At 40.2% G+C, this 24,607-nt stretch overlaps 1 protein-coding gene across 2 annotated transcripts in view; it reads right to left on the minus strand.

The window, feature by feature from the left end:
• Positions 1-5,432: 5,432 nt before the first annotated feature.
• The window catches only part of slitrk6 (SLIT and NTRK-like family, member 6), a 33,413-nt gene continuing 14,238 nt past the window's right edge, over positions 5,433-24,607 (minus strand). For both annotated transcript variants that reach the window (XM_060826537.1, XM_060826538.1), the window contains exon 2: positions 5,433-9,101. In XM_060826537.1, coding sequence (XP_060682520.1) covers positions 6,518-9,085 — 2,568 coding nt within the window. In that variant the 5' untranslated portion in view covers positions 9,086-9,101 and the 3' untranslated portion in view covers positions 5,433-6,517. The remainder of the gene's footprint in view (positions 9,102-24,607) is intronic.

The following is a 24,607-nucleotide window of genomic DNA, read 5'->3' on the forward strand; positions in this document are numbered from 1 at the left end:
AACAGTGACCTAACCAAAGTCCTGTACAGCCGTAACATGGCCTCCCAACTCCTGTACTCAATATTCTAACCAATAAAGGAAAGCATACCAAACACCTTCTTCACTATCCTATCTACCTGCTACTCCACTTTCAAGGAGCTATGAACCTGCACTCCAAGGTCTCTTTGTTCAGCAACACGCCCTAGGACCTTACCATTAAGTGTATAAATCCTGCTAAGATTTGCTTTCCCAAAATTCAGCACCTCGCATTTATCTGAATTAAATTCCATCTGCCACTTCTCAACCCATTGGCCCATCTGGTCAAGATCCTGTTGTAATCTGAGATAACCCTCTTCTCTGTCCACTACACCTCCAATTTTGGTGTCATCTGCAAACTTATTCACTGTATATCTTATGCTCGCATCCAAATCATTTATGTAAGTGACAAAAAGTAGAGGACCGAACACCGATTCTTGTAGCACTCCACTGGTCACAGGTCTCCAGTCTGAAAAAAATAATCTGAGGCAACCTTCTTCACTGTCATTTAATGCTCCAATGTTGGTGTCATCTGCAAACTTACTAATTGTACCTCTTATGCTCACATCCAAATTATTTATATAAATGATGAAATTAGTGGACACAGCACTGATCCTTGTGACACTCCACTGGTCACAGGTCTCCAGTCTGAAAAACAACCTTCCATCACCACTCTCTGTCTCCTACCTTTGATCCTAGTGACTATTTCTCCCTGTATTCCATGAGATCTAACCTTGCTAACCAATCTCCCATGGGGAGACTTGTCAAACACATTACTGAAGTCCATAGAGATCACATCTACTGCTCTGCCCTTATCAATCCGCTTCGTTACTACTTCAAAAATCTCAATCAAATTTGTGCGACATGATTTCCCACGCACAAAGCCAAGTTGACTATCCCTAATCAGTCCTTGCCTTTCCAAATACATGTACATTCTGTCCCTCAGGATTCCCTCCAGCAACTTGCTCACCACTGTCAGGCTCACTGATCTATAGTTCCGTGGCTTGTCCTTACCACCTTTCTTAAACATGCACAGTTAATTGTGTCAAGGTGGCTGTGAGTGAATGAGGGAAGATGTTGCTGGTGCAGTAGTAGAGAAAAAATGGCACTTACTCTGGCTGAATGGAGAAAGTCTTGACCTGCTTTCTACAGTAATGTGCATTGCTCCATGTGGCTGAGATTGCTTTAACTTGGTAAACTTGGACATGACCAGGTGCTGTGCTTTCCACTGTTGGTCCTAATGGAAGAAGAATACCCAGCTATGCATCATCCTTTTTTGCAACTGCATCACATCCTTGCCTGATCAGTGGGATGCTAGTTTCCTCCTGTCTTCCATGTCCTGGTCAAGTGCTAAGAAATATGCAGGACAGCACCAGATAACACTGCTTGTCTGGGTTTTCAATGGACTTTTTAAAGATGGCAGTGATGCCAGTCCATTCCAAGATGTTCTGGCAGTAGCAAATTCTTCCATGCATGCAGAGTGCTAGAAGGCGGATAGAATCAGATGAAAGGTGTGTCAAAGGGACAGGGTAGATAATTAATGAGGCATAATTGGCAAGATACAGCTTCACTCGGCATCTCAGAAAAAAGAGCATCCATGAAACTTGATGTGACTGACCGTCAAAAAAACCAGATCCAACCCAATGTGTTTTCAAACACTTTAATTGTGGTTACTGATATCTTCATATCTTCATTGAATAACTGGGAGAAAGTGAGGACTGCAGATGCTGGAGATCTGAGTTGGGAGTGTGGTGCTGGAAAAGCACAGCAGGTCAGGCAGCATCCGAGGAGCAGGAAAATTGATTCCTGATGAAGGGCTTATGACCGAAATGTCAACTCTCCTGCTCCTCAGATGCTGCCTGACCTGCTCTACCTTTCCGGCACCACACTCTCAACTCTTCATTGAATAAGACCATTCTGAAGAAGAGTCATTTTGGACTCTTTTATCTGTTTTCCCTCCACAGATGTTGCCAGACCTGTTAAGTCTCTCCAGTACTTTCTATTTTTATAAACTGTCCTGTCATTTTGTGTGAAAATCTTGCAGAACCTGCAAAATAGGTCTGTTGGTTTGGTAGCCATGAGGTTGGTGAGTGAGGTCACAACACAATATAGATACCATGCAAAAGTCATATTACAACATAATTAGCTAGAAAACCAACAAATATTTTTGATGCTTAACAAAGCATTAGGCGTACATGTTGGTTGGAATAAAGAACATTGAAATCATGCATGCTTTTGCAAATATTGTAAGAATGTCAACATTTGGTTCATTGCATTAATGCTGATGCCAGTTTTATATTAGAGGTAACTGGTCTAATACCACTTATTGCTATTTGGACATATATTTTACCCTTCAAGTGGTTGTCAAATTCTCTCTCTCTCTCTCTCTCAAATATCAAAGTTGACTTTGGTTTACTAGCCACTTGCAAAACACGGTCTCATGCTCTGGTAAGACTTACGTGCTTATGCTAACTTATACATAGGATCCAGAAAATGAAAACAATATTTTAGTCTAAACATTCATATTTTAACTTTCCTCAACCTTAGCCATCTCTGCTGGCCAGAATATTATCATCCTCACTCTTAGAGGCTGAATTCCATCTTCCCTCTGTTTACTGACTTCCAAGACTTGTTTATTTTTCCTGTAATCTAGTGCCCAGATTACCATATGTCTTGTTTCAGCAGCAGGCTAAACACATGAGAGATGGAAGCACAACAGATGATCATAAATACTCAACATTGAATTTGGATGTTATGATGCTACATGGCTTCATGTCAACAAGGTTAAGAAAATCCCCTGACCACCATGGGTCTTGCACTTGTTGACGTAGTACTCTTCCACTCTGGATTCCCTTTAGCAAAAACAGTGAGAGAAGCATCTATAAGGGATATTTGAATGTCTGCTGCCAAGTGTAGTTTTTACCAGTCTGAAACATTAAAGTGGGCTGGAAATCTATTAGCAAAGGAATTGATATGAAGGCATCTCATGGCTCATAGTTTGTAGATACCTCTGTCTGCAATAACATCAGAACACTTTACTTTGAGCATTGTCATGTTGCTAAGAGAAATAAATCCAGTAATCAACAATTGGAATTCAGGTTACGCTGTGGACCATAATCAACATAATTGTCAACTGCAACAATTTGTACCTTTATAACCCAGTACATCCTTTAATACATTATCTTCATGAAACCCAGAGTCCAATGTTTGATGGACAGTATAAAAGGGTGCAACTTCAGGTATTTTTTATGATTCTAGTATTTCATGTGTGATTTATTTAATTCTCAACAACTGCTGTAAATGGCACAGTACAATCCACATGTCCAGTCAGGCCACTTATCATCCCCATTATGTTGCAATTGCCTCCATGTGTTGCAGGGCACTAAGACAGAGTAGCTGGAGTACCTGCTTGGTTCACTTATTCTCACTCCTGGGTAATTACCTAAACCTGCAATTCACCCAGAGCCCATGTATTGCCTAAACATGTAAATAACCCAAGCAGCAATTTGGTAAGAATGGTTGCATATGAATGAGCAAGGATGATTAATCTGTCCTCTACCTTTATTGGCAGTTAACTCTATTATGTTTCATTAATCTATTATTGTGTCTATCTTCAGAAGGCATTCTATTTTAGCAATGTGAAATCCTATTTTACAATGATGAAACTAGCAAATTTGCTGATTTAAATGGCAACATTGCCTTGGTCAATAAATGTCTGTACAATGTCAGTGAGGAAGCTCTTTCTGGTCTTATGACCTAGGCTTCTAATAGATTAAGGAATATGCATCAACTGTATAATTTTTTAATTATATATTTAGCATGATCACACAAATATGGTACATTAGGTATATCAGCTAACCGATAGCTGATCTTGATCTTGAAATTCTTTTCCTGTAATACTTTATTTTCTGGAGCACTTTTTCCTTGTAATGCACTGTCAACTATAGTTCTCACCTCATATATCAGGTGGGTTTGTACTAGAGTGATTTGGCTATTGCAAATGTTTTTAATGAACCTGCATCAAATGAGCAGGTGGGACTTGAGCCCAGGCCTTCTGGCCAAGAGGTGGGGACACTACCACTGCACAAAAAGACTATGCTACTCAGTTAACAGCTCCAATCCGTTTTCTCCACTTGATTTGATTTGATTCGTTATTGCCATGTGCACCAAGATACAGTCAAAAGTATAGTTTTGTGTATTATCCAGACAGATCATACCAAACATAAGTACATTAGGGTAATAGATTAGAATGCAGAACATAGTGCTACAACTACAGAAAAGATGCCGAAACAGATCAACTCTTTCAAGGGTGAACGTTGGGAAGTTGTTTCCATTAAGAGGGAAGACTAGAACCTGTGGACAGCCTTAGAATTAAAGGGGGTCAATTTAGAACAGAAATGAGGATATATTTATTCAGCCAGAGAGTGGCGAGCCTGTGGAATTCATTGCTACGGAGTGCAGTGGAGGCTGGGACGTTAAATGTCTTCAAAGCAGAGATTGATAAATTCTTGATCTTGCAAGGAATTAAAGCAACAGGGACAGTGCGGGTAAGTGGAGTTGAAATGCCCATCAACCATGATTAAATGGTGGAGTGGGCCCAATGGGTCAAATGGCCTTACTTCTACTCCTATGTCTTATGGTCTTATGTCTTATGGTCCAACGCTAATATATGAGAGTTCCTTTCATTAGTCTGATAACAGCAGGGAAAAAGCTATTCTTGAACCTGTTGGTACATGTTTTTAAACTTTTCTATCTTCTTTCCAATAGAAGAGGATGGAAGAGAGCACAACAAGGGTGGGAGGGATCTTTGATTATATTGGCTGCTTTCCCGAGATAGCAGGAAAATCTTCAGAGTCAATGGAGGGAAGGCTGGTTTTCGTGAAGGACTGGGGTGCATTCACAATTCTGTAATTTCTTGCGTTCTCGGGTAGATCCGTTTCTGTGCCAAACTGTGATGTGTCCAGATACTTTCTGTGGTACATCTACAGAAATTCCACACCTTCCCACAATTGATTACAATGCAAACAGCTGATTGAAGTTGCGTGAATGACTGAAGTCAGCTGAGGAGGTGCTGATGCGCACAAAGTTAAAGGCCTGATATGGGCTGCTTTCTATGACAAACTGTAGATGGTGAAAATGGTCTAAACTGTGCATGTTACCACTGAATTCCTCTCAGTGGCAATGGTAGCGGTACCAGAATTGCATTGGAAACATTACTGAAGATGTTTAGTGAGATGTGAGCAGGTGTGCTGCCTGGGGACTTCCTGGTTATGGACTAAGCTGGAATAAGTTGGCTTCATAATGGCAGTGAGACAGAATGGAAAGACACAATAAAAGAACAGTTTATTTCATCCTGACTTTATTTCAACTAGAAGTTCAGTGCGCATATTACTTTTTTACAAGAAAGGCACCCCTGATTTATTTGCAAAACTGTACAGAATAAATAGCTTTCAGAATCTTACATTTTTGTAACTTAAAAAATATCTTGCAGACTTCTATATAATATTTGAAACAAAATGTATCCTTCAGCATTTTGGTCTTTGTGTGCTTCTTGGTTTTACCCTACATGTGTTAGCTTTTAACTTTTGAGTGATTTGAAGACTTGCAAATGTATAGCACAAATTATTTTGTTTAAATTTCTCTCAAAATAAAAAGTGAATGGAGTCCTGGGCTTGGAGGACCTGGGAATGCCTCATGATATAAACGATGTAAGAGAAACTTCACAAAGAGGAACATGACATCGTCTAAATACAGTGTGCAGCCAGCTTTGTGTCTGCTTCATACAGTAGATTTTTCAGACTTGCAGATTTTCAAGTACAAACTATAGTCTATCCTGTAAATTAACATCCAGCAGCATCAGAAGATTGGATTGTCAGAAGTCATGTAATACACCCCAATATCAGACAATGAAATTGTAACAGGCTGTCAGAATATACATTAACTAAAATAAAATTAAGCCAAGTTGCTTGTTTACATTGACTGAATAAGTCAAATTTTGTTTTGTTACATGCAATTATTACTGTTGTTTTGGGGATCCCGTTCCGTGATTTCACGTCCTTTTTTTCATGAAAACTGCAAACCAGTAGCCTTGAAAATAAGGCTCCCATTAAATGTGCATACAAGCAGTAATCATACCTTCAGGTTACCTCTTTTAACCACCATTGGCTCACATGATAACATTTTTAGATTATATTAATAGGATGTCTTTACAACTACAAAATGATCGTCCTGTCACTTTATAAAGCTATGTGCTTGACTACCACACACAGTCCCTGCATACTGTGAAACAAATGCTATTGACAGTTGCTGCACAGGTATCTGCATTCTCAATGGCTGTTCCAATGGTTTGTCCATCGATCCCTGAGATTAATAAGGATTACTGCTGTATTTTGTGTAGAAAAAAGAGAACCATCTGTAAAGGCACTAATGTCTTAGAATAGCAAATGAGCTTATTTATCACAATGTAACAACCAAGATAAAAATGTTAATATCCTTCCAGACATCATGGTTGGTTTACTGCTGTCTGTTGTTCCAGTACCTCTAGGTAGTCAGGCTCAGCCTGTAGTTTTGCTTTCAGCTCAAAATACTCATTTTTTGTCTCTTCTACCACAACCTTTTTAGGTCTCGAATACATGATCGCTTCCATCAGTTTCAGCTCTTCATGTCTTGATGGATATCGAACATCAAGTTCTGATTGTAGAGGTGGGATATTTTTCTTCAAATATTCAGCAATTCCAATTTGTTGAAGCTCTCTTTCTTTCTCAAGCATATTTCTATACATTGAACCAGGATCACAGAGAGGTATGAATTCTGGGGTCTGCTCTGTTACACTAAATTTGGAACCTGTGAGCATAGAATTCTTTTCTCTCATCATGTGACTCCTATATATCATTTTTGGTTCAATTCCATCTTTATTTTCATTTTCCAGCTCTACATCTCTAATGTTGTAAGGACGGCTTCTGCACACTGGACCGATTGCATTAATCGTATGCTGCTCATATATATTTCCATCTGGTCTTTCTTCTGTATGATGGGTCCTCTTGTGTCCATATACACTATACTGAACATGCAATGGACTGCAGTCCTGCACTGGAGTAGTTTTTTGTTTCTTTTTTGATCTCCTCCGACGATGGAGCACAAGGACCACTATTCCGGCTGCGCTAAATACAATCAAAATGAACACCACCAGCATACTTAGAATCAAAACAGAAAGTGGCACTGTGTCCATGATAGAATTCAGAAGGCTAGACGCTGTACTTGTGGCTGCTGTGACTAGACTGATATCATTTGACTGTGTTGGTGCAGCTGGGAAATTTATTAATCCAGGACATATCAATTCATTGTTTAACATTTTCAAATCTTTCTTGGCGAACTTCTCAGGAGATTCACACATAATCTCACTCACAGTTACATTTTTACTGAGTTTTTCCATCCATTGTTTCAAGCTTATCAAGTCGCAAGTGCAATCCCATGGATTGTCTTCCAGATCAATTTGAACTAGAAACTCGAGTTGATCAATCACATTGCTTACAGGAAGATGCATAAAATGGTTGTGTTTAAGATTTAACCGTAAAAGTGGAACACCAGAAAATATATGTGGAGGAAAACTATGAAGGAGGTTATTATTCAAATATAAGACCTTGAGCTGTGGTAAGACACTGAACGTTCCTGGTAATATCTCTTTAATTATATTGTGTTCCAGATACAAATACTGGAGGCAATGGAGCCCAATGAACATTTCTTTTGTTAATCTTACAATACCATTTCCATTCAAATACATCTTGTGGAGATTGGTGAGGTTGGCAAAAGCACCATCCTCGATTAGTGTTATTCGATTGTTGCCTAAATGTAATACATCCAAGCTGCCATATTCTAGGAGATCATTTTTTGCCACAGACTGGATAACGTTGTCAGTGAGATAAAGCTTTACTGGATGTGGGGGACTAGGCACAAGGTCTGTTAAACTCTTAATGTTTCTTTCTTGACATTTCATTATCTGCCCAACATTTGGTTGTGTACTGCAATGACAAGTTGTTGTGCAGGGTGATTTTGGATGTGATCCAGGCTGTGTTGTAGGAATTTTACCATCATCCTGTCCATCAGGCTGTGGAATAAATGGATCATTTTTAGGTTCTTTAAAAACAGATTTATTTGCATTGTGAATATTGATGTGATTGCTATCAGCAACCGGAGTTACCACTAAATGGATTGAAGTTCTGGGCTCTTCAAAGTCAGTACCAGACCCCATTGGGCAAATCTCAGGAATGGATGTTTTAGTTAACACCTTGCTTTTCAGTCGAAATGGGTGCATACAAACAACATTGCCAATATTAGACTGGGGAGGCATGTTTTCTAGCCACGATCTGAGTGGCAATAAATCACAGTCGCATTTCCATGGGTTATCTTCCAGCTGAAGCTCCATTATTCTGCCAATGTGCTCCAGCAGACCAACATAAGGAAGTGAATCTAACTGATTTCCACGAAGGTCCAGATGGGTCAGAGGCACAAAGCGAAAGATGTTGGTGGGAAGAAAAGAGATTGCATTGTCGTTCAGGATTAGTACTTTTAACCGGTGCAGCTTGCTGAATGCGCCAGGCTCAATAATGTGAATCAAATTATTGTCTGCCTGAAGGAATTCCAAATTTTCCAGTCCTCGAAATGTGCCCTCTCGTAGCACTTCCAAGTAGTTACCATTTATATGTAAGCGTTTCAGAGAACTAAGGCCAGTAAAAATGCCAGCCTCCAAGTCTTGCAAGTTATTTTTGCCCAGGTGTAATGACAAAGCATTCTTAAATTTGAGAAAACCATTGCGATATAATGTGGTAACAAGGTTTTCCTGTATGTTAAGATTATAGGTACATGTCTGGGGTGGTTTTATTTGGGATATTTCAGTAATGTCTCTGTTTTGACAGTTTATATGCAGCAAACCATCTCTCTCTTCGCAGGAGCACAGATTCTCACACACTTCTTTATCAGAAGTATCTGCCTTCTGGGAATTGATTAAAACTAAAACTGCACTTAGAATAAGAATCCAGGTCAACATTTTTGAGGAATTAAAGTCCATCAACATTTCACAGTAGCGGTATCTGTAAGAGAGAAAAAAAATAAGCTGACTTAAATATACAGCATTCAACATATAAAAATGTCTTTTGATTTAATGCAATCATAAAATCTTTATGATAGAGAGTTAAATTAGAATGGAACAGGCTGTTTTCAGGTACATTTGTATTGCAAATGAAGTGTTTTGGTAAAGCAGTTTCTGCTTCACATAGATGCTCACATGGAGTGCAATCCGGAAGTTAGAAGTCACCTGATTAACACAGGGGCATGAGACTGCTGCCTTGTACACATCATCATTTGGAGACTAACTGTACAGCATTGCTACCTATGTGGACTTCACAAAATCATGCAATATAGGCGCTCAAGAATAGAAAACACAAGTACTTTCTTTCACAGGATGTGAATGTCACTAGGAAAATAAGCATTTGTGACCCATCCTTAATTGCCCTTGAACTGAGTGACTTGTTTGGCCACTTCAAACAGCAGTTAAGAGTCAACCACATTGCCATGTGTCTGGAGTCACATATAGGCAGTAGATTTCCTTTCCTAAAAGAACATTAATGAACCAAATGGATTCTTATCACAATAAATGCTGGTTTTATGGTCACCATTACTGACCACCTTTCAATTCCAGGTTCATTAATTTAATTCAAATCCCATCGACTTTCACAGTGGCATTTGAACCCACATCCATTGATTACTAGCCTAGATCTCTAGATTGCTAGTCTAATCATGCCATCAATACACCACTGTTTTGCCGTCCTAAACAGAGAAAAGCTATAAGTTTTTGCGAGTCCACGTCATTAACTGTTAAATTGCCACTGGCCATTATTAGTGAAATGAGCTTGAGGAATATTGAGTTTTTAATCTCAATAATACAAAGTTACGTTAGAGGTATATGATTATAGAAAACAATTGGAGCATTATTTTCAGTTCTGGATACCACTCACCTATATTGCCCTAAGATGGAGTGCAGCATAACCTTAGCAACAGAGTGGTATTTATACTCTAAAGCAAAGATTAAGACTTGTATAATTTGGATTTTAGAAGATTATGAGATAATTTGAGCAAAACTATCTTATCATAACAGGGTACTGTTGGGACAAACAGAGAGAAAATAATTTTATCAATAGGATCGAAGACTAGGGCCATAAACTAAAAACTAAAGTCAAGGTGTGGGTAAGAAATAACTTCACACACAAAATCTCAGTTTGCAGGTGTGGGTGGGGTAAGCTAACATTTTAATAGTGTTTATTACAGGTTCTTGGGGTTCTAACAAACTCAGGGATTTGTCTGTATTAGCAGTTAACAATTTGATTTTAAAAACTGCAATACCCATAACTCTAAGTGAGAAAAAGTTCCTTGAGATGCCTTCCAGAAGGTTTAGTGGGAGGACGTTTCAGCTTCGGAACAAAAACAAACCCAAAAGAACTGTGGATGCTGGAAATCGTAAGCAAAAACAAAAATGGCTAGAAAAACTCAGCAGATCCTATGGAGAGAAAGCAGAGTCAACTTTTTGGGTCCAGTGATTTTTTTCAGAACTGATTGCAATAAGGAACAGGTTGGTAAGTATGCTGAGGATGGTGCGGGGGAGGAATAAAAGATAAGTGAAGATGGAACCCAGAGAGAGAACAACAGTTGGGCAGACAAAGAAAAAGGTAATGGCTAACATGCTTTCTCTCTCTGGGCTTGATCTCCACCTATCGGTTACTCATTCCCCCAAACCCCCCAAACACCAAACCACCCCTAATCCCGACCCAATTCCTGTCTTCAGCATGTATATCAAAGTTTTCTTAGCTACAATCAGTTCTGAAGAAGGGTCACTGGAACCGAAGCATTAAGTCTTCTTTCTCTCTGCAGGTGCTGTAGGACCTGCTGTGTTTCTCCAACAAATTCTGTTTCAGATTCAGACTTTCATTTTTCCGTCTGTGTTGTGAAGTAATTTGAGAGAGAATATAATATCAACCTCCAAAGTGCTGAGAAGTCTTTTGATGGAGTGCTACGCAGTATTCCTAAGAAACACTGTATAAAACAATGAAGCAATTTTAGATTAATAAGTCATTACTAACCGCAGTCTGGAGGATTAGGAGTCAGTCAGTATAAAACAAGTGAAGATAAGTTTTTATTGAAGTTATTTTTGTTAGAAGAAAAGGAATTGAAATATTATCAGAGATAGTATAGCATTGGAATGAAGCTAACCCATTAGTATAAGATAAATAATACTTCAGAGTTTTCTATAGTTTCAGATGAGTTGAAATCTTAATAACTTCAAGTCCATCAAAGTATTAAAACAAAAAGAGAAGAATCTTGGAAATGAGCATGACTATGTCTTGCTAGAGATATAGCATTAGATGTTATCAGCATTGCAATAAAGTTTGTAAAATGTACCAGGATATATATTGATTCAGATTCAAAGCTGTTATTTCTGTTTAATCTACAAACAGTCCTTAGGTGATTTCTACTGTGTGCTTAAAATTCTTTGAATCTTGAGTTATAAGACAACAAAGGTGTTTTTTTTTCTTGTCTGTCCTCATTTTAGTTGTCAATAAGTTTTTTAAAAATTTTACTCTTAAAACAAAGACTGCTATATTGTGCACTTATATTTGACTAAAAAATCACTTTAGTGAGAAAAATAAACACAAAATTTATGATTTATCCTGTCAGGTTCCTGTCAAGGAACTGACTGGTCTAGTGTGAAAATCAACAGTGATTGATAACAACTGGATTCATTAGATTACAATCCTTCATTCCATGGATTTGGCCTTTATTGGCTAGACCAACATTTATTGCTCAACACTAAATGTCCTTGGTACACTGCTCCCACTGTGCATCAGTGGTTGAAGGAGTCAATATTGAAGGTGGTAGATCCCAATTAGGCGGGCTGCTTTGTTTGGGTTGGTGTCAAACCTTTTGTGTGTTGTTGGAGCTGTAAGTGGAGGGTTTTGCATCATACTCCTGACTTGGAGTGCCAGGGATGAATTACAGCAGAATCCCCAGCCTCTGACCTGCCCTTGTAGCTATAGTATTGATATAGCTGATCCAGTTCAGTTTTTAGTCAATAACAACTCCCAGGATGTTGATAGTGGGGTATTCAATGAAGGTAATACCGCTGAATAGAAAAGAAGATGGCTAAATTTGCTCTTCCTGGAAATGGTAATTGCCTGGGACTTGTGTGATACGATGCTACTTTCCACTTGATCAGTACAAGTATTGATACCCGCCAGGTCTTGCTGCATAGAGACATGAACTGCTTCAGTTTCTGAGGCATTATGTAAATTGCTAAACAATATGCAATTATCAATGAACTTCCTTACTTCTGCCCTTATGTTTAAAAGAATGTCATTAAGCAGGTAGCTGAAGATGGTTAGGCCTCAGACATTGCCCTGAGGAACTCCTATTGTCATATTCTGAAAATGAGATGAATAACCTCCAAAGTTGATAAAATGTGGAGCTAAAAAAACATGGCAGGTCAAGCAGCATCAAAGGAGCAGGAGAGTTGAAATTTCTGGCTGGACCCTTCATCAGGATTGGGGATGGTGAAGGGGACCGAGAATAAATAGAAGAGGGGGGAAAGGTGTGTGGGATGGCCTATCAACTTCAAACCCCTCAGCAGCCATGCTGATCACTGATGTTCCCTCAACTCTACTCAACACAGCTTACAGCAAATGTTCATTTGGAACCATCCCAGGGATCCTGACTGTCGCCTCCGGTGACTGACATTTCTTGAACATCTGATTGGGCTGCTGCTTTGGCCACCTGCCTCTTGGGAGGCAGTGCAACATGAGCTTAATGAGGCTGCACTCTTCAGATTGGGACAGCTTCAATTTTCTCAGATTTGTCGATGTCTTTCATCCTCACTCTCTCTGGTTTGACATTAACATTTGGTTTATAAATCTGAATAGGGACAAACATTGCGATCCTGAGTCCCAAATTTCCTGTGGAGATGTAGCAATAGAAGACTTTTCAACATTTTACATGCAAGTTGAAAACAAAATAAAAGTAAAAATAAAATAAAAAGGATTTTACTTAATGAAAGAAATGAAGAATGGTAGATTTTATCTTTGGCAACAGAGCTTTTTTTTCTGAACACTGTGATTTCTCAAAGCCTTTTCAAGTCCTGCTTGTATTTATGCCAGGATTTGCCTTGCCAGAAGGTCTGAGCAGCAGCGCTGGAATGCATCAATGAACGCTTTAATTGGGGGAGGGGAGAATGAGGTCACCATGCTCCAAGCGAAATTTACACCTCACTTGTTGAACACAAATCACTTACATTTATATTCCAATGTTATACACAATTTGATTCAAAACGTTGCAAAAAGAAAATGTCAAAAAATCGTCTGTATTCCATTGTTGGCTGTGTGTGGGATCTTTGAAAACCAATTGTATTTGTCTATGGGTGCTGGGGAGTGGTTGTGAAGAGAGGGTCTTTATATTTTTTGACAAAATGATCATGGGTAGCATTGATAATTGACATAATTTATGAGTGTGTCAGTTCCAGGTTTCTTTTAAAAAGTTAATTCTCATAAAAACATGACTAGTTTGTCAGAATGTGTTCTGCTTGGATCAAGGAGATGGTGGATATGCAGATTTTTTTAAAAGTTGGTTTTCACAGTCGAAGATACAAGTAAGATCCCAGAGACAGCTGTAAATCAGGAAACGTAACAGAAAGAGCAACTTAATACAAAATAGTACTGAGCAAATTGTGAAAATTGCAAACTGACAAGTTCTAGCATCTGATGGACTTTGATCTGGCGCCTTAAAAGAAGTGAAGTAATTGTTGTGCTAGTTTTATTTTCCAAAATTATCTATTGGGATAGTAACATTAGATTAGAAAATAGTGAACATTACATCTTATGCAAAAAGGGAAGGAGAGAAAGAAACAGGAATCTCTGAGCTGAATGCCTATAGATAGGGAAGATGTTCAAAACTATTATTACAGATACTTGAGCAGGACTCTTACAGATGCACATGGTAATTAGGCAAAGTCAACATGGCTTTTTAAAATAAAAATCATATTATATCAATATCAGGATATATTGTTTTTACATTTCCAGAAGGTATTTAACAAGGTGCCACAATAAAAAATTTACTGTGGAACATAAAATATCATCATTTAAATGCTTTAATATTGGCATGGAATGAAGTTTGCTACTTCACAGGAAACAAAGATTAGGCATAGATAGATATTTTTCAGGTTGGCAAATGTAATGAGGGGTAATGCCACAGGGATCAGTGCTTGGAAATAAATTCTTACGGTTTATATAAATTACTCGGAGGAAGGCACTTAAGTTATTGCTGCCAAAGTTGCTCATGACACAAAAGTAGTTAGAAAAATAAGTTGTAAAGAAGACATAACGAACATCTGAAAATGAACCTTGCAGCTCAGCGAGTAAACCTACTTCCAAAACATAAGGAGGCTATAATGTGGCTGGATAAAAATCTGTCAAATAAAGTAGGTTGTGGGAAAATGTGAATTTGTCCAGATTAGAAGTGAAAATAAAATGATGCATCTTATCTAAATGTTGGAGGATTAGAGTTCTGAGATGTAGAGGGGTCTGAGTGTCACTGTGTGTGAATCACAAAAGGGTAGTTTGCAGGTACAGAAAATAATTGGAAAATTTCACAGTAACAAAATGTCACTGTTCATTATAGGAGAATTGAAAAAAAAAGTGGGGAGGGTATTCTTCAGTTATACAGGACATTTATGAGGTCACATTTGGAGCACTGCACATTTGGAGCACTGCGCACTGTATTAGTCTCATTATTTAAAGAAGAACATCAATGTGCTGGTAGCAGTTCAAAGAAGGTTGACCAGACTGATACCTGAAATGTGCAGGTTGCCTTAAACAAAATGGTTGGACAGGCTAAGAGGTCAACTATAATCTTTTTGTGTGGTGGAGCAGACTCAAGGGCTGAGTGGCCTCCTCCTGCTTCTAGTTCACATGGTCAGATTATTCTTGTGGGGAATATTAATATCTAATCATCTACTCTATCCCCCAGAGACCTAGAAGTTAATTTTGCTTCCATGTCAATCCAATTTTCTTTTGAAATTATTAATTGTATTGACTTCCACCAGCCTCAAAGGCAGCAGGTTCAAAGTCATCGCCACATTTTGGACAAAATAATTTCCTCACATTACCCTATATTGTTTTCTCAAAATCCTAAACTTGTGTCCCCTACTCCTTATGCAATTAACTAATGGGATCAACTTTTCTTGTGTAACTTTTGCAAACCTCCAATAATCTTTTGCACCTCAATCAAATATCCCCTCAACTTTGCTTTAAGAAGAACAACCCAGCTTCTCCAACCTAACCTCGTCACTAAATTCCCCTATCTCTGGTAAATCTCCTATGCACCATGACAAGCTTACTCACATTATTCCAGAACTGATTGAAATACTATTACTGGGGACAATGTGGAGCTCAGCATATGTTCACAATTTTTGTACTCAATGCCTCCACTTATGGAGTCTAGGGTCCAATATGCTTTGCTAACTACTCTTTCATATGTGCTATAATCTACGCACATTCACTCTCCCTGAATGTATGTTAAATTTTACCATTGTCTCAATATTGCCTCCTTATCCTTTCTCACTCTTCTGTCTTTTGTCTATCCATTCTGCTACCTTTCTAAATTGTATTGCAGTTAACTAATATCATCCTTATGGTCTGCCACAAATTATGCCTGGGAACATAGGACTATAAGGAATAGAAGTAGGCTGCTCAGCCCAGCATTCAGTGAGGTGTTTGGCCTCCTACTTCAATCCAAATTCCTATCATCATATCCCTTAATGCCACTGATCTCCAGAAACTTGTTAATTTCAGTCTTGAATAGATTCAGTGATTAAGGTTCCACAGAAGAATTCCAAGGATTCTCCACTCTCTGAAAGAAGAAATTCCTTACCTCCATCTTAAATAGAATACCTCTTGTCCTGAGACTATGTCTCCTACTTATAGAGTCATAAGCCAAGGGAAATAAATGATCTACATTGACCTTCTCATGACCTATAAGAACTTTTGAAGTTCGAATGAGATCAACTCCTATTCTTCAAAACTCTAGAGAATACAGACATTGCACTAACTTATCCCAAGTATATCCTTCCTTATATAAGGATATCAAAACTGTACACAATCTTGTAGGTCCAGTTTCACCCAGACTCTATATAAACACAGCAAGACATCCTGACTTTTGCACCAAATATCTTTCAAATTAATGCTAACATAACATTTGCCTTTTTAGTACATTATTAAGTACATTCAAAACTGAAATAGACACATTTTTAATCAGAGATCTAATCAAAAGATTATGGGGTTAAGTGGGGTTGAGCATCATAAGATCAATCAATGTCTAACTGAATGGCAGAGCATACTTGATAGGCTGAATGATTTGTTTTTCTCCAACATCTTATGACCTTACATTAAAACTTCATGCAAAATTCAATCATATTGTGTTCTCCATTTCCAAAATCTCCATGGTAGCACGTTTTTTATTAGACAACATCAAATCCAAAATAGCCCAATCCTTAGTTGGCTTCTTAACATACAGTTTCAAATCTTCATGTTATACAAGGTCCAGGAATTCATCCTCTACAGCATTAGTACTGACTTTGTTAACCCAGGTGATATGTAAATTTAAATCATCCTTTATAATTGTATTACTCATGTGTCATGCATCTCTGTTTTACTGATTTATGCCATAACCAAAAATTAGCTCTACCATCTATGGCTTAGAAATAACTCCCAACAATATGTCCTCCATTTTGCCATTTCTTCGCTCTATCTAAGCTAATTCTTCATCTTAGTCCTTCAATCTAAGATACTCTTTTACAAATGTACTGATCTCATTTCTTATTCGGAGTGCTATCCCACATCTTTATCCTTGATGCCTATCCCTCCTAAAAAGGAGAACATCATTGGATATTTATTTCACAAATTTGATTTGCCTTAGCTGCATTTCTGCAATATTAATGAAAACATACATTTACAATCAATTCATGCACTCAAATAATCATTGACATTTACCATTGTATTGCCTATACTCTATTTTGGCTCACTATCCCATTATTCCCTTTTACCACTTTTGCTTCCATTGAATCACAGCTCTCACTTAGATTCTATTCCTCTACTGTCTAGTTTAACCCCTCCCCAACAGCAACAGCAACAGCAACAGCAAATCTCCTGAAGAGAGTTTTATTTCTGATCTTTCTAAATTGCAGATTGTACATCTCGCATACGTCCCACCTGCCCAAAACTGGTCCCACTGCCCTGTAATCTGATGTCCTAACCACATAGGTTTTCTAGCCATATATTCAATTGCTCAGTTCTCCTGTTTCTATTCGAGCATGAGAGACTGGAAGTAAACATGGGATAACTACTTTAGGTGTCTTGCTTTTCAATCTTGCTCCTAGCTTCCTGAAATCTACTTTCAGGACCTTGTCCTCCTTTCTACCCAAGTCACTGGTGCCAACATGGAGCCTCTCCTTGTAGAATGTCCTACAGCTGCTCTGTGACGTGGTTGACCCTAGCATCAGGGAGGTAGTATTTTATTCTGGAATCAGGTTGTATGAACTCCTGTCTAATCCCCTAATGAAAGGATCCCCTCCTAGGACCACTCTTCCACTCTTCTTCCTCTCCTTCTGTATAGCTGAGCCACCAGAGGTAACACTAACTTCATTCTAACTGCATTCTAACTTCATTCTAACTTCATTCTATTTGAAGGATCATCACTCTTACCTGTATTCACTGTGTAAAACCAATCTGTGAATAAGAATGTCTCTGGGACTTCGCACTACCTATCTGGTTTTTCCCCACAAATTGCAGTGTGACTACTCCCTAAGGAAACTATCCATACTGTCTTCAGTTATGTAGATGCTCAACAGTGACACTAGCCATCACTCACGTTGTGAAATCCAGAGCTCAAGTTTATGCAGGGAACCGCACTTCCTGCAAACATTTGCATTTTGGACATTTAGTGTATCCATGACATTCCACAAGCTGTATATTCCACTTGGCCAAGCTGCCCTGCCGTGTCTTAATTGTACTGACAAGTTAATGTCATAGAATAATTTGCCAGTTATTCACCAACCTGGATGGTGAAGGAAGTAAATTAGAAAAAGGAAAAAGAGTGCCTCCTTCCTCTTCATCTAATTCATGAAACTCCATGATATACTATTACATAAATATATATGCAGTGATAATAGCACTAACTGTTGAAGAACTCCATTATCTCCCACCCTCTCATCTGACCACTTTTAAGGGGCATATCTAGAACTAATGCTACCCATCATTAACAGGTTGTGATGGATACACTCATGTGTTCTTCAGATTGATAATATCAGCAGAGCTAGAAATCAAATGTGTGAACTCTTAGATTTGTTTCTATAGTTTTATTCCTTCAAACAAATGCACACACACTGTTTGAGTTACCAGTCCTCTGTATGGTTTAGCATAGATAAGCACAACAACCACAATTCACTGTTATCTTCTTTTAAACCAAAATTTTATCCAAGCTGACACTGACCTTGTTGTTGCATGAGCTTCAATTTGTGAACAAGTCTTTTATTGACTTTGTCATACACTTTCTGAAAGACCATAGAGAAAATATCCAGTACATTCCCTTCATTAGCCATCTCTGTTACTTGAGAAAGTCTTGAGATAAGTGAGGAGCATGAGAGAAATATGAAGTTATTTTATGTCACAACTAAACATTTGATTTATGTAAGTTTCTTTGCTATTTTACTCCACATTGGAAGCTATGAAGTCTTATCACACACTTATGATCTGTAACAGATGCTACTTCAGCAGCTTTTTATTTTTCCTGCACAGTTTCAGGTGTTTGTCAGCTTTAATAGGATAAAAATGTGAACAGATGTCTTATGCAGTAGTATGATATACAGGATATACTGTATCGGTTGCTCTCTAGAGTATAACACATCATCACTATGCAGACATATGTGAGGAAAGCAATTGATCACAGCTCTTTTTCATCATTACCCACACTGCGTTGCTGTTGTTAGATGAAAATATCTGAAGCAACAGTATATGAGATCCTCTCTACCTAACAGGCTATTGTACAGTGTACCATTTAAAGATTAAGCAGATCTTTCCATGAGGTTAACATAAAAGCAAAGTATTGTGGATGCCGGAAAAGTTAAATAAAGAAGATGAAAGGTCTGGAAATGCTTAGCATTTCTTTCTACTACTTTAAAATCCTTCTCTAACCAAGTAATAGTGATTCAAAGCATTGTACCACAGATATAGCCAGGTCTGCTGAGCATTTCTAGCACTTTCTGGTATATTCCTTTGAAGGATCATTTTTAACCACCACAGTTAGTTACAACATTCCGGTAATACCACTGTAATGCAAACAATCCTTCTTGTACTGTGAAAGTTAATTGTTTGTAATATAACATGATGATCCAATGTGACACAAAGCAGAATCCTTTGATAAAATTTGCTGAAAGTGATTCTAAAAGACCCTGGAGACTGGTCATGGTCCGAATAGCACTATGGATGCCTCTGGACCCCAACAACTGCAATTGTTTAAGAAAGGAGCTCACACCATCTTCTGAAGGGCATGCAAGCATGGACAATAAATGCTCATCCAGCCAGCAAAATCCTCAACCAATGAATAAATAAAAATGCGTTCACTCACTGTATTCTCATTACTGTGCTCTGTGAAGTATGTGAAGGGCTGTCATTCTCAACCACTTTCCTTTTCTGGGGTGTGTTATAGAGTCATAGTGTTGTAAAGCACAGGAACAGACCTTTCGGTCCACCCTGTCCATGCCGAACAGATTTCCGAAATTAATCTAGTCCCATTTGCCAGCTTTTGGCCAATATCCTTCCAAACCATTCCTATTCATATACCTATCCAGATGATTTTAAAATGTTGTAATTGTACCAGCCTCCACCACTTAGTTTGGCAGCTCATTCCATACACACACCATCCTCTGTGTGAAAATGTTGACCCTTAGGTGCTTTTTAAATCTTTACCCTCACACGATAAACATTTGCCTTCTAATTTTGGACTCCCCTATCCTGGGGTAAAGGCATTGAATGTTCACCCTATCCATGCCGCTCATCACTTTATAAACTTCTATAAGGTCACCCCTCAGCTTCCGATGTTCCAGAAAAAATAGCCCCAGCCTATTCAGCTTCTCCCTATAAATAAAACCCTCCAACCTTGGCAACATCCTTGGAAATCTTTTCTGAACCCTCTCCTTGTTTCACAGCATCTTTCCTACAGTAGGAAGACCAGAATTGAACACGGGATTCCAAAAGTGGTCTAATCAATGTTCTGTGCAGCCACAATATGACCACTCAAACTCATCTACTCAATGCACTGACCAATAAAGACAAGCATATCAAACACCTTCTTCACTCTCCTATCTACCTGTTACTCCACCTCCAAGGAATTATGAACTTGCACTCCAAGGTCTCTTTGTTCAGCAACACTCCCCAGGACAATACCATTAAGTGTATTAATCCTGCCCTGATTTGCCCTACGAAAATATAGCATCTCACATTTATCTAAATTGAACTCCATCTACCACTCCTCAGCCTATCTGACCAAGATCCCATTTTACTCTGAGGTAACCTTCTTTGCTATCTACTACACCTCCAATTTTAGTGTCAACTGGACTGCAGATGCTGGAAAGTGAGAGTCAATAAAATATGGAGCTGGAAAAACCACAGCAGGTCAAGCAGCATCAGAACAGCAAGAGAGATAATGTTTTGGACAGAATCCTTAATCAGGACTGGGGAGGGGGAGGGGCTGAGAAATAGATAGGGGGATCGGGCTGGGGAAAAAGGCAGTGGGATGGCCATAGGTGGATGTAGGTAGGAGGTGAATGAGTTTGGTTAGTGGGAATGGTGGAGGGGTACGTAGGAAGGAAGATGGATGGGTTAGATCAGATTAAGGGGTAGGGTGGAGAGGGAGGGCTGGGCCTGGTATGAGGTGGGGGATGGGGAGATCTGGAAGCTGTTGACGCCATAAGGTGTAAGCTCCTGAGGCAGAAGATGAGGTGTTCTTCCTCCAGTTTACATGTGGCTTTATTTTGACAGTGGAGGAGGCTCACAATGGACATATCATTAGAGGAGAGGGAGAGGGAGTTGAAATGGCTGGCAACTAGGAGGTGGGTTTGATGAGAGCATGTGGACCATAGATGTTCCCAAATTGATCCCCGTGTTTGCACTCAATCTCTTCAATGTATTCGAGACCACGTGGTAACAAAGTATGCAGTAAATCAGGTTAGTGGAATTGCAGGTAAACCTCTGCCAGACTTGGAGTGATTCTTTGGTCTCTTCCCACCGACCAATCACCGTCCCACCTACCTTTCCCCCAGTCTGACACCCTCCCTCTATTTAATTCCCAGTCCCCTTCCCTCTCCCCAGTTCTGATGAAGAGTCCTGCCCAAAACTTCGGCTCTCTTGTTCTTCTGATGCTGCTTGACTTGCTGTGCTTTATCCAGCTCCACACTTTATCAACTCTAACTTTCCAGCATCTGCATTCCTCACTATCTCCAAGTTGCTGCAAACCTTACTGCGAAACCTCTGCAAAGGATGCTCATCTTGAAGAGGGTTTCTTCCTCCTCCCGCTGCAAAGATCTCAGCGAGTGTCTCTCCCACTGCAACCCCTGGCCATCTCCATCACCTTGAAGCTCTTTCACCACATCCTGAAACAATCCCATTACTACAGTTATGTCTCCTTCCTCAGCACCTGCCTACACAGCTGGCTTATCACCCATGGACTCCAGACAATATTCAGACTGTCGCAATTTGGACAAAACCATAACAACCACTACCTATAGCATATCCAAAGCCTCCTGAAATGGTTCTCCCTCTGGATCCTCAGCTCCACACTTGCTGTTATGTACTGCATCTTCTCTCACTACAGTCAGCCTCAGGGCCTCACTCTCTCAGACCTGTGAAGGACCTCTGCTATTCTTCATCCTCAGAAAGACCTACAGCTTGAACTAATGTTTTTTCTTCACCATATCGGACATCAAAAAATGAACATACACAATACTCTCCCTTACTTACCTTCAAAGCCAGACCTCCTCGACCATTCCAGATCCACTTACCTTCTGAATCCCCGATACCATTAACCACACGGTCACTTCAGCCATCCACGCAGCCACAGAGGATAACATCTTTTCTGCCGATCCTGCCGACCACATCGCCTTTGCAGACTGGACCCACCACGCTGCCCCTGCGACTGCCACTGACCATATCACTTCTGCCTTTGCCGACAACGTCAATTCCATCTTCATCAACAACACCACCTCTGTTAACGTCACTGCCGATCACATGACCACTTCCACACACTCCCTCTTCAGAAGCAATCTCCACTCTCATTCCCAAATCCAGCTCAACACTAGGCCCCAGCCCCAAGTCCTGCTAGGTATTTACCATTCTCCCACACTTCCCCCTCACTGAGGATGAACAGTCAGTCCTCAGCAAAGGAATCATCTTCATTCCACTGCGCCCACACATTAATGAATTTCATACATGTTGAAATGTTGAACTCTTTATCTGCCGCTTCCACCTCTGTGCCTACTTCTTCAAACATGACTCAGACCTTCCCTCCGAAGACCCCTTCTCCACCCTTCTGAACACCGCATCCTGGCCTCCTACCTTTCCTTGACCTTTTCATCTCCAGCTGCTGTTGCAACATCAATTACCTCAATCTCTCCACCTCTCTCATCTACTCCAACCTCCCACCCTCACAATGTGCAGCCGTCAGCTCCCTTCCCAACCTTACCAATAAACCAGCTGACAAGGGAGGTGCAGCAGTAGTTTGGCACACTGACCTCTACCTCACTGAAGCCAGACACCAACTCACTGACACCTCCTCTTACTGCCCCCTTGACCATGACCCCACCTCCTATCGTCAAACCAGTATTTCCAGGAGCATCCACAACCTCATCGCCTAGCGAGATTACCCATCCACAGTCCCCAACCTTATAGTTCCCCAACACTGCACCATCTGTTTCTATCTCCTACCCAAAATCCAAAAACTTGACTCCCCGTGTCGACCGATTGTCTCTGCCTGCTCCTGCCCACTGAATTCATCACTGACTCTGTCTTGTCCTCTTAGGTCCACCTACATTCAGGATGCCACTCACACCCTCTACTTTCTCCATGACTTTCAGTTCCCCGGCCTAAAAGCCCTCCACTTCTTCCTCTTCTGCAGACTCAATCAGTTCCCCTCCACCAACACTCTCGTTCACTTGGCAGAACTGGTACTCACCCTTTACAACTTTTCCCTTGAACCCTCCCACTTCCACAAAGCAGAGGGATGGCTATGGGCATCTGCATGGATCCGAATTATGGTGGCCTCTTTGTAGGATATGTGGAACAATCCCTCTTTTCCAGCTACGCCGACTCCAGCCCCACCTTTTCCTCCACTAAATCGATGACTGTATCGTCACTGTCTTGTGCTCCCACAAGGAGCTTGAACAGTTCATCCACCTCACCCAGATCTTCCACCCTGCCCTCAAATTCACCTAGATCATTTCTGACACCCACCACTCCACCCCCCGGACCTTTCCTTCTCCAACCGACTCAGCAGTGACATCTATTTCAAATCCACCGTCCCCTATAGTAGGCTTGACCACACATCCTCCCACTCCACCACTGCAAAAATGCAATCGCAATTCCTCTGCTCTGTTCCCAGGATGAGCAATTCCACTCCAGGACATCCCAAATGTCCTCCAACTTCAACGACTGTAATTTTCCCTCCCCATTATCAACAAGGCCTTCAACTGCATCTTCCACCTCTGCCATCAAACATCCAAGACACCCCACCCTTAAACACAACAGGGACAGAAACCGTACCTAACCTTACACTTCACTAATCTCCAAATCCAATGCACCATACTTCACCATTTTCACAGCTGCAGTCAGAACCCACCACCAAAAGGATATTTCTTTCCCCACCCCTATCTGCTTTCCATAGGGATCGTTCCCTCTGCAACTCATTAGGTCCACACTCCCCACCAACCATTCCTCCACACCTTGCACCTTTCCCAGGTTCTTCTCTTACTGCCATACAAGGTCCCTAAGAATCATTCCAAGTCTGGCAGAGGTTCACCTGTATTCACTCGAATCTGATTTACTGTATCCATTGCTCTCGATGTGGTCTTCTATACATTGGTGAGACCAAATGCAAACTTGAGGATTGGGATTGGTTCAGGGAACATCTATAGTCCACACTCGCCAATCAACCCCACCTCTCTGTTGCCAGCTATTTCAGCTCCTCTTCCCACTCACCCTTGAGCTTCCACCATTACCAAAACAAGGCTACATGTAAGCCTCAGCAGCTTATAACCTTATGGCCTCAACATAGAATGCACCAGTTCCAAATCTCCCCACCTTCCTACCTCATCCCAGGTCTAGCCCTCCCCCTTGACCTAATCTAACTTGTTCATCTTCCTTCCCACCTCTCTGCTTCACCTTTCCCACTGGCCAATCTCATTCACCTTCTATGCACATCCACCTATTGCCATCCCACATACGTTTCCCCCAGC

This window comes from Hemiscyllium ocellatum, chromosome 6 (assembly GCF_020745735.1).
Source record: "Hemiscyllium ocellatum isolate sHemOce1 chromosome 6, sHemOce1.pat.X.cur, whole genome shotgun sequence".
NCBI lineage: Eukaryota > Metazoa > Chordata > Chondrichthyes > Orectolobiformes > Hemiscylliidae > Hemiscyllium > Hemiscyllium ocellatum.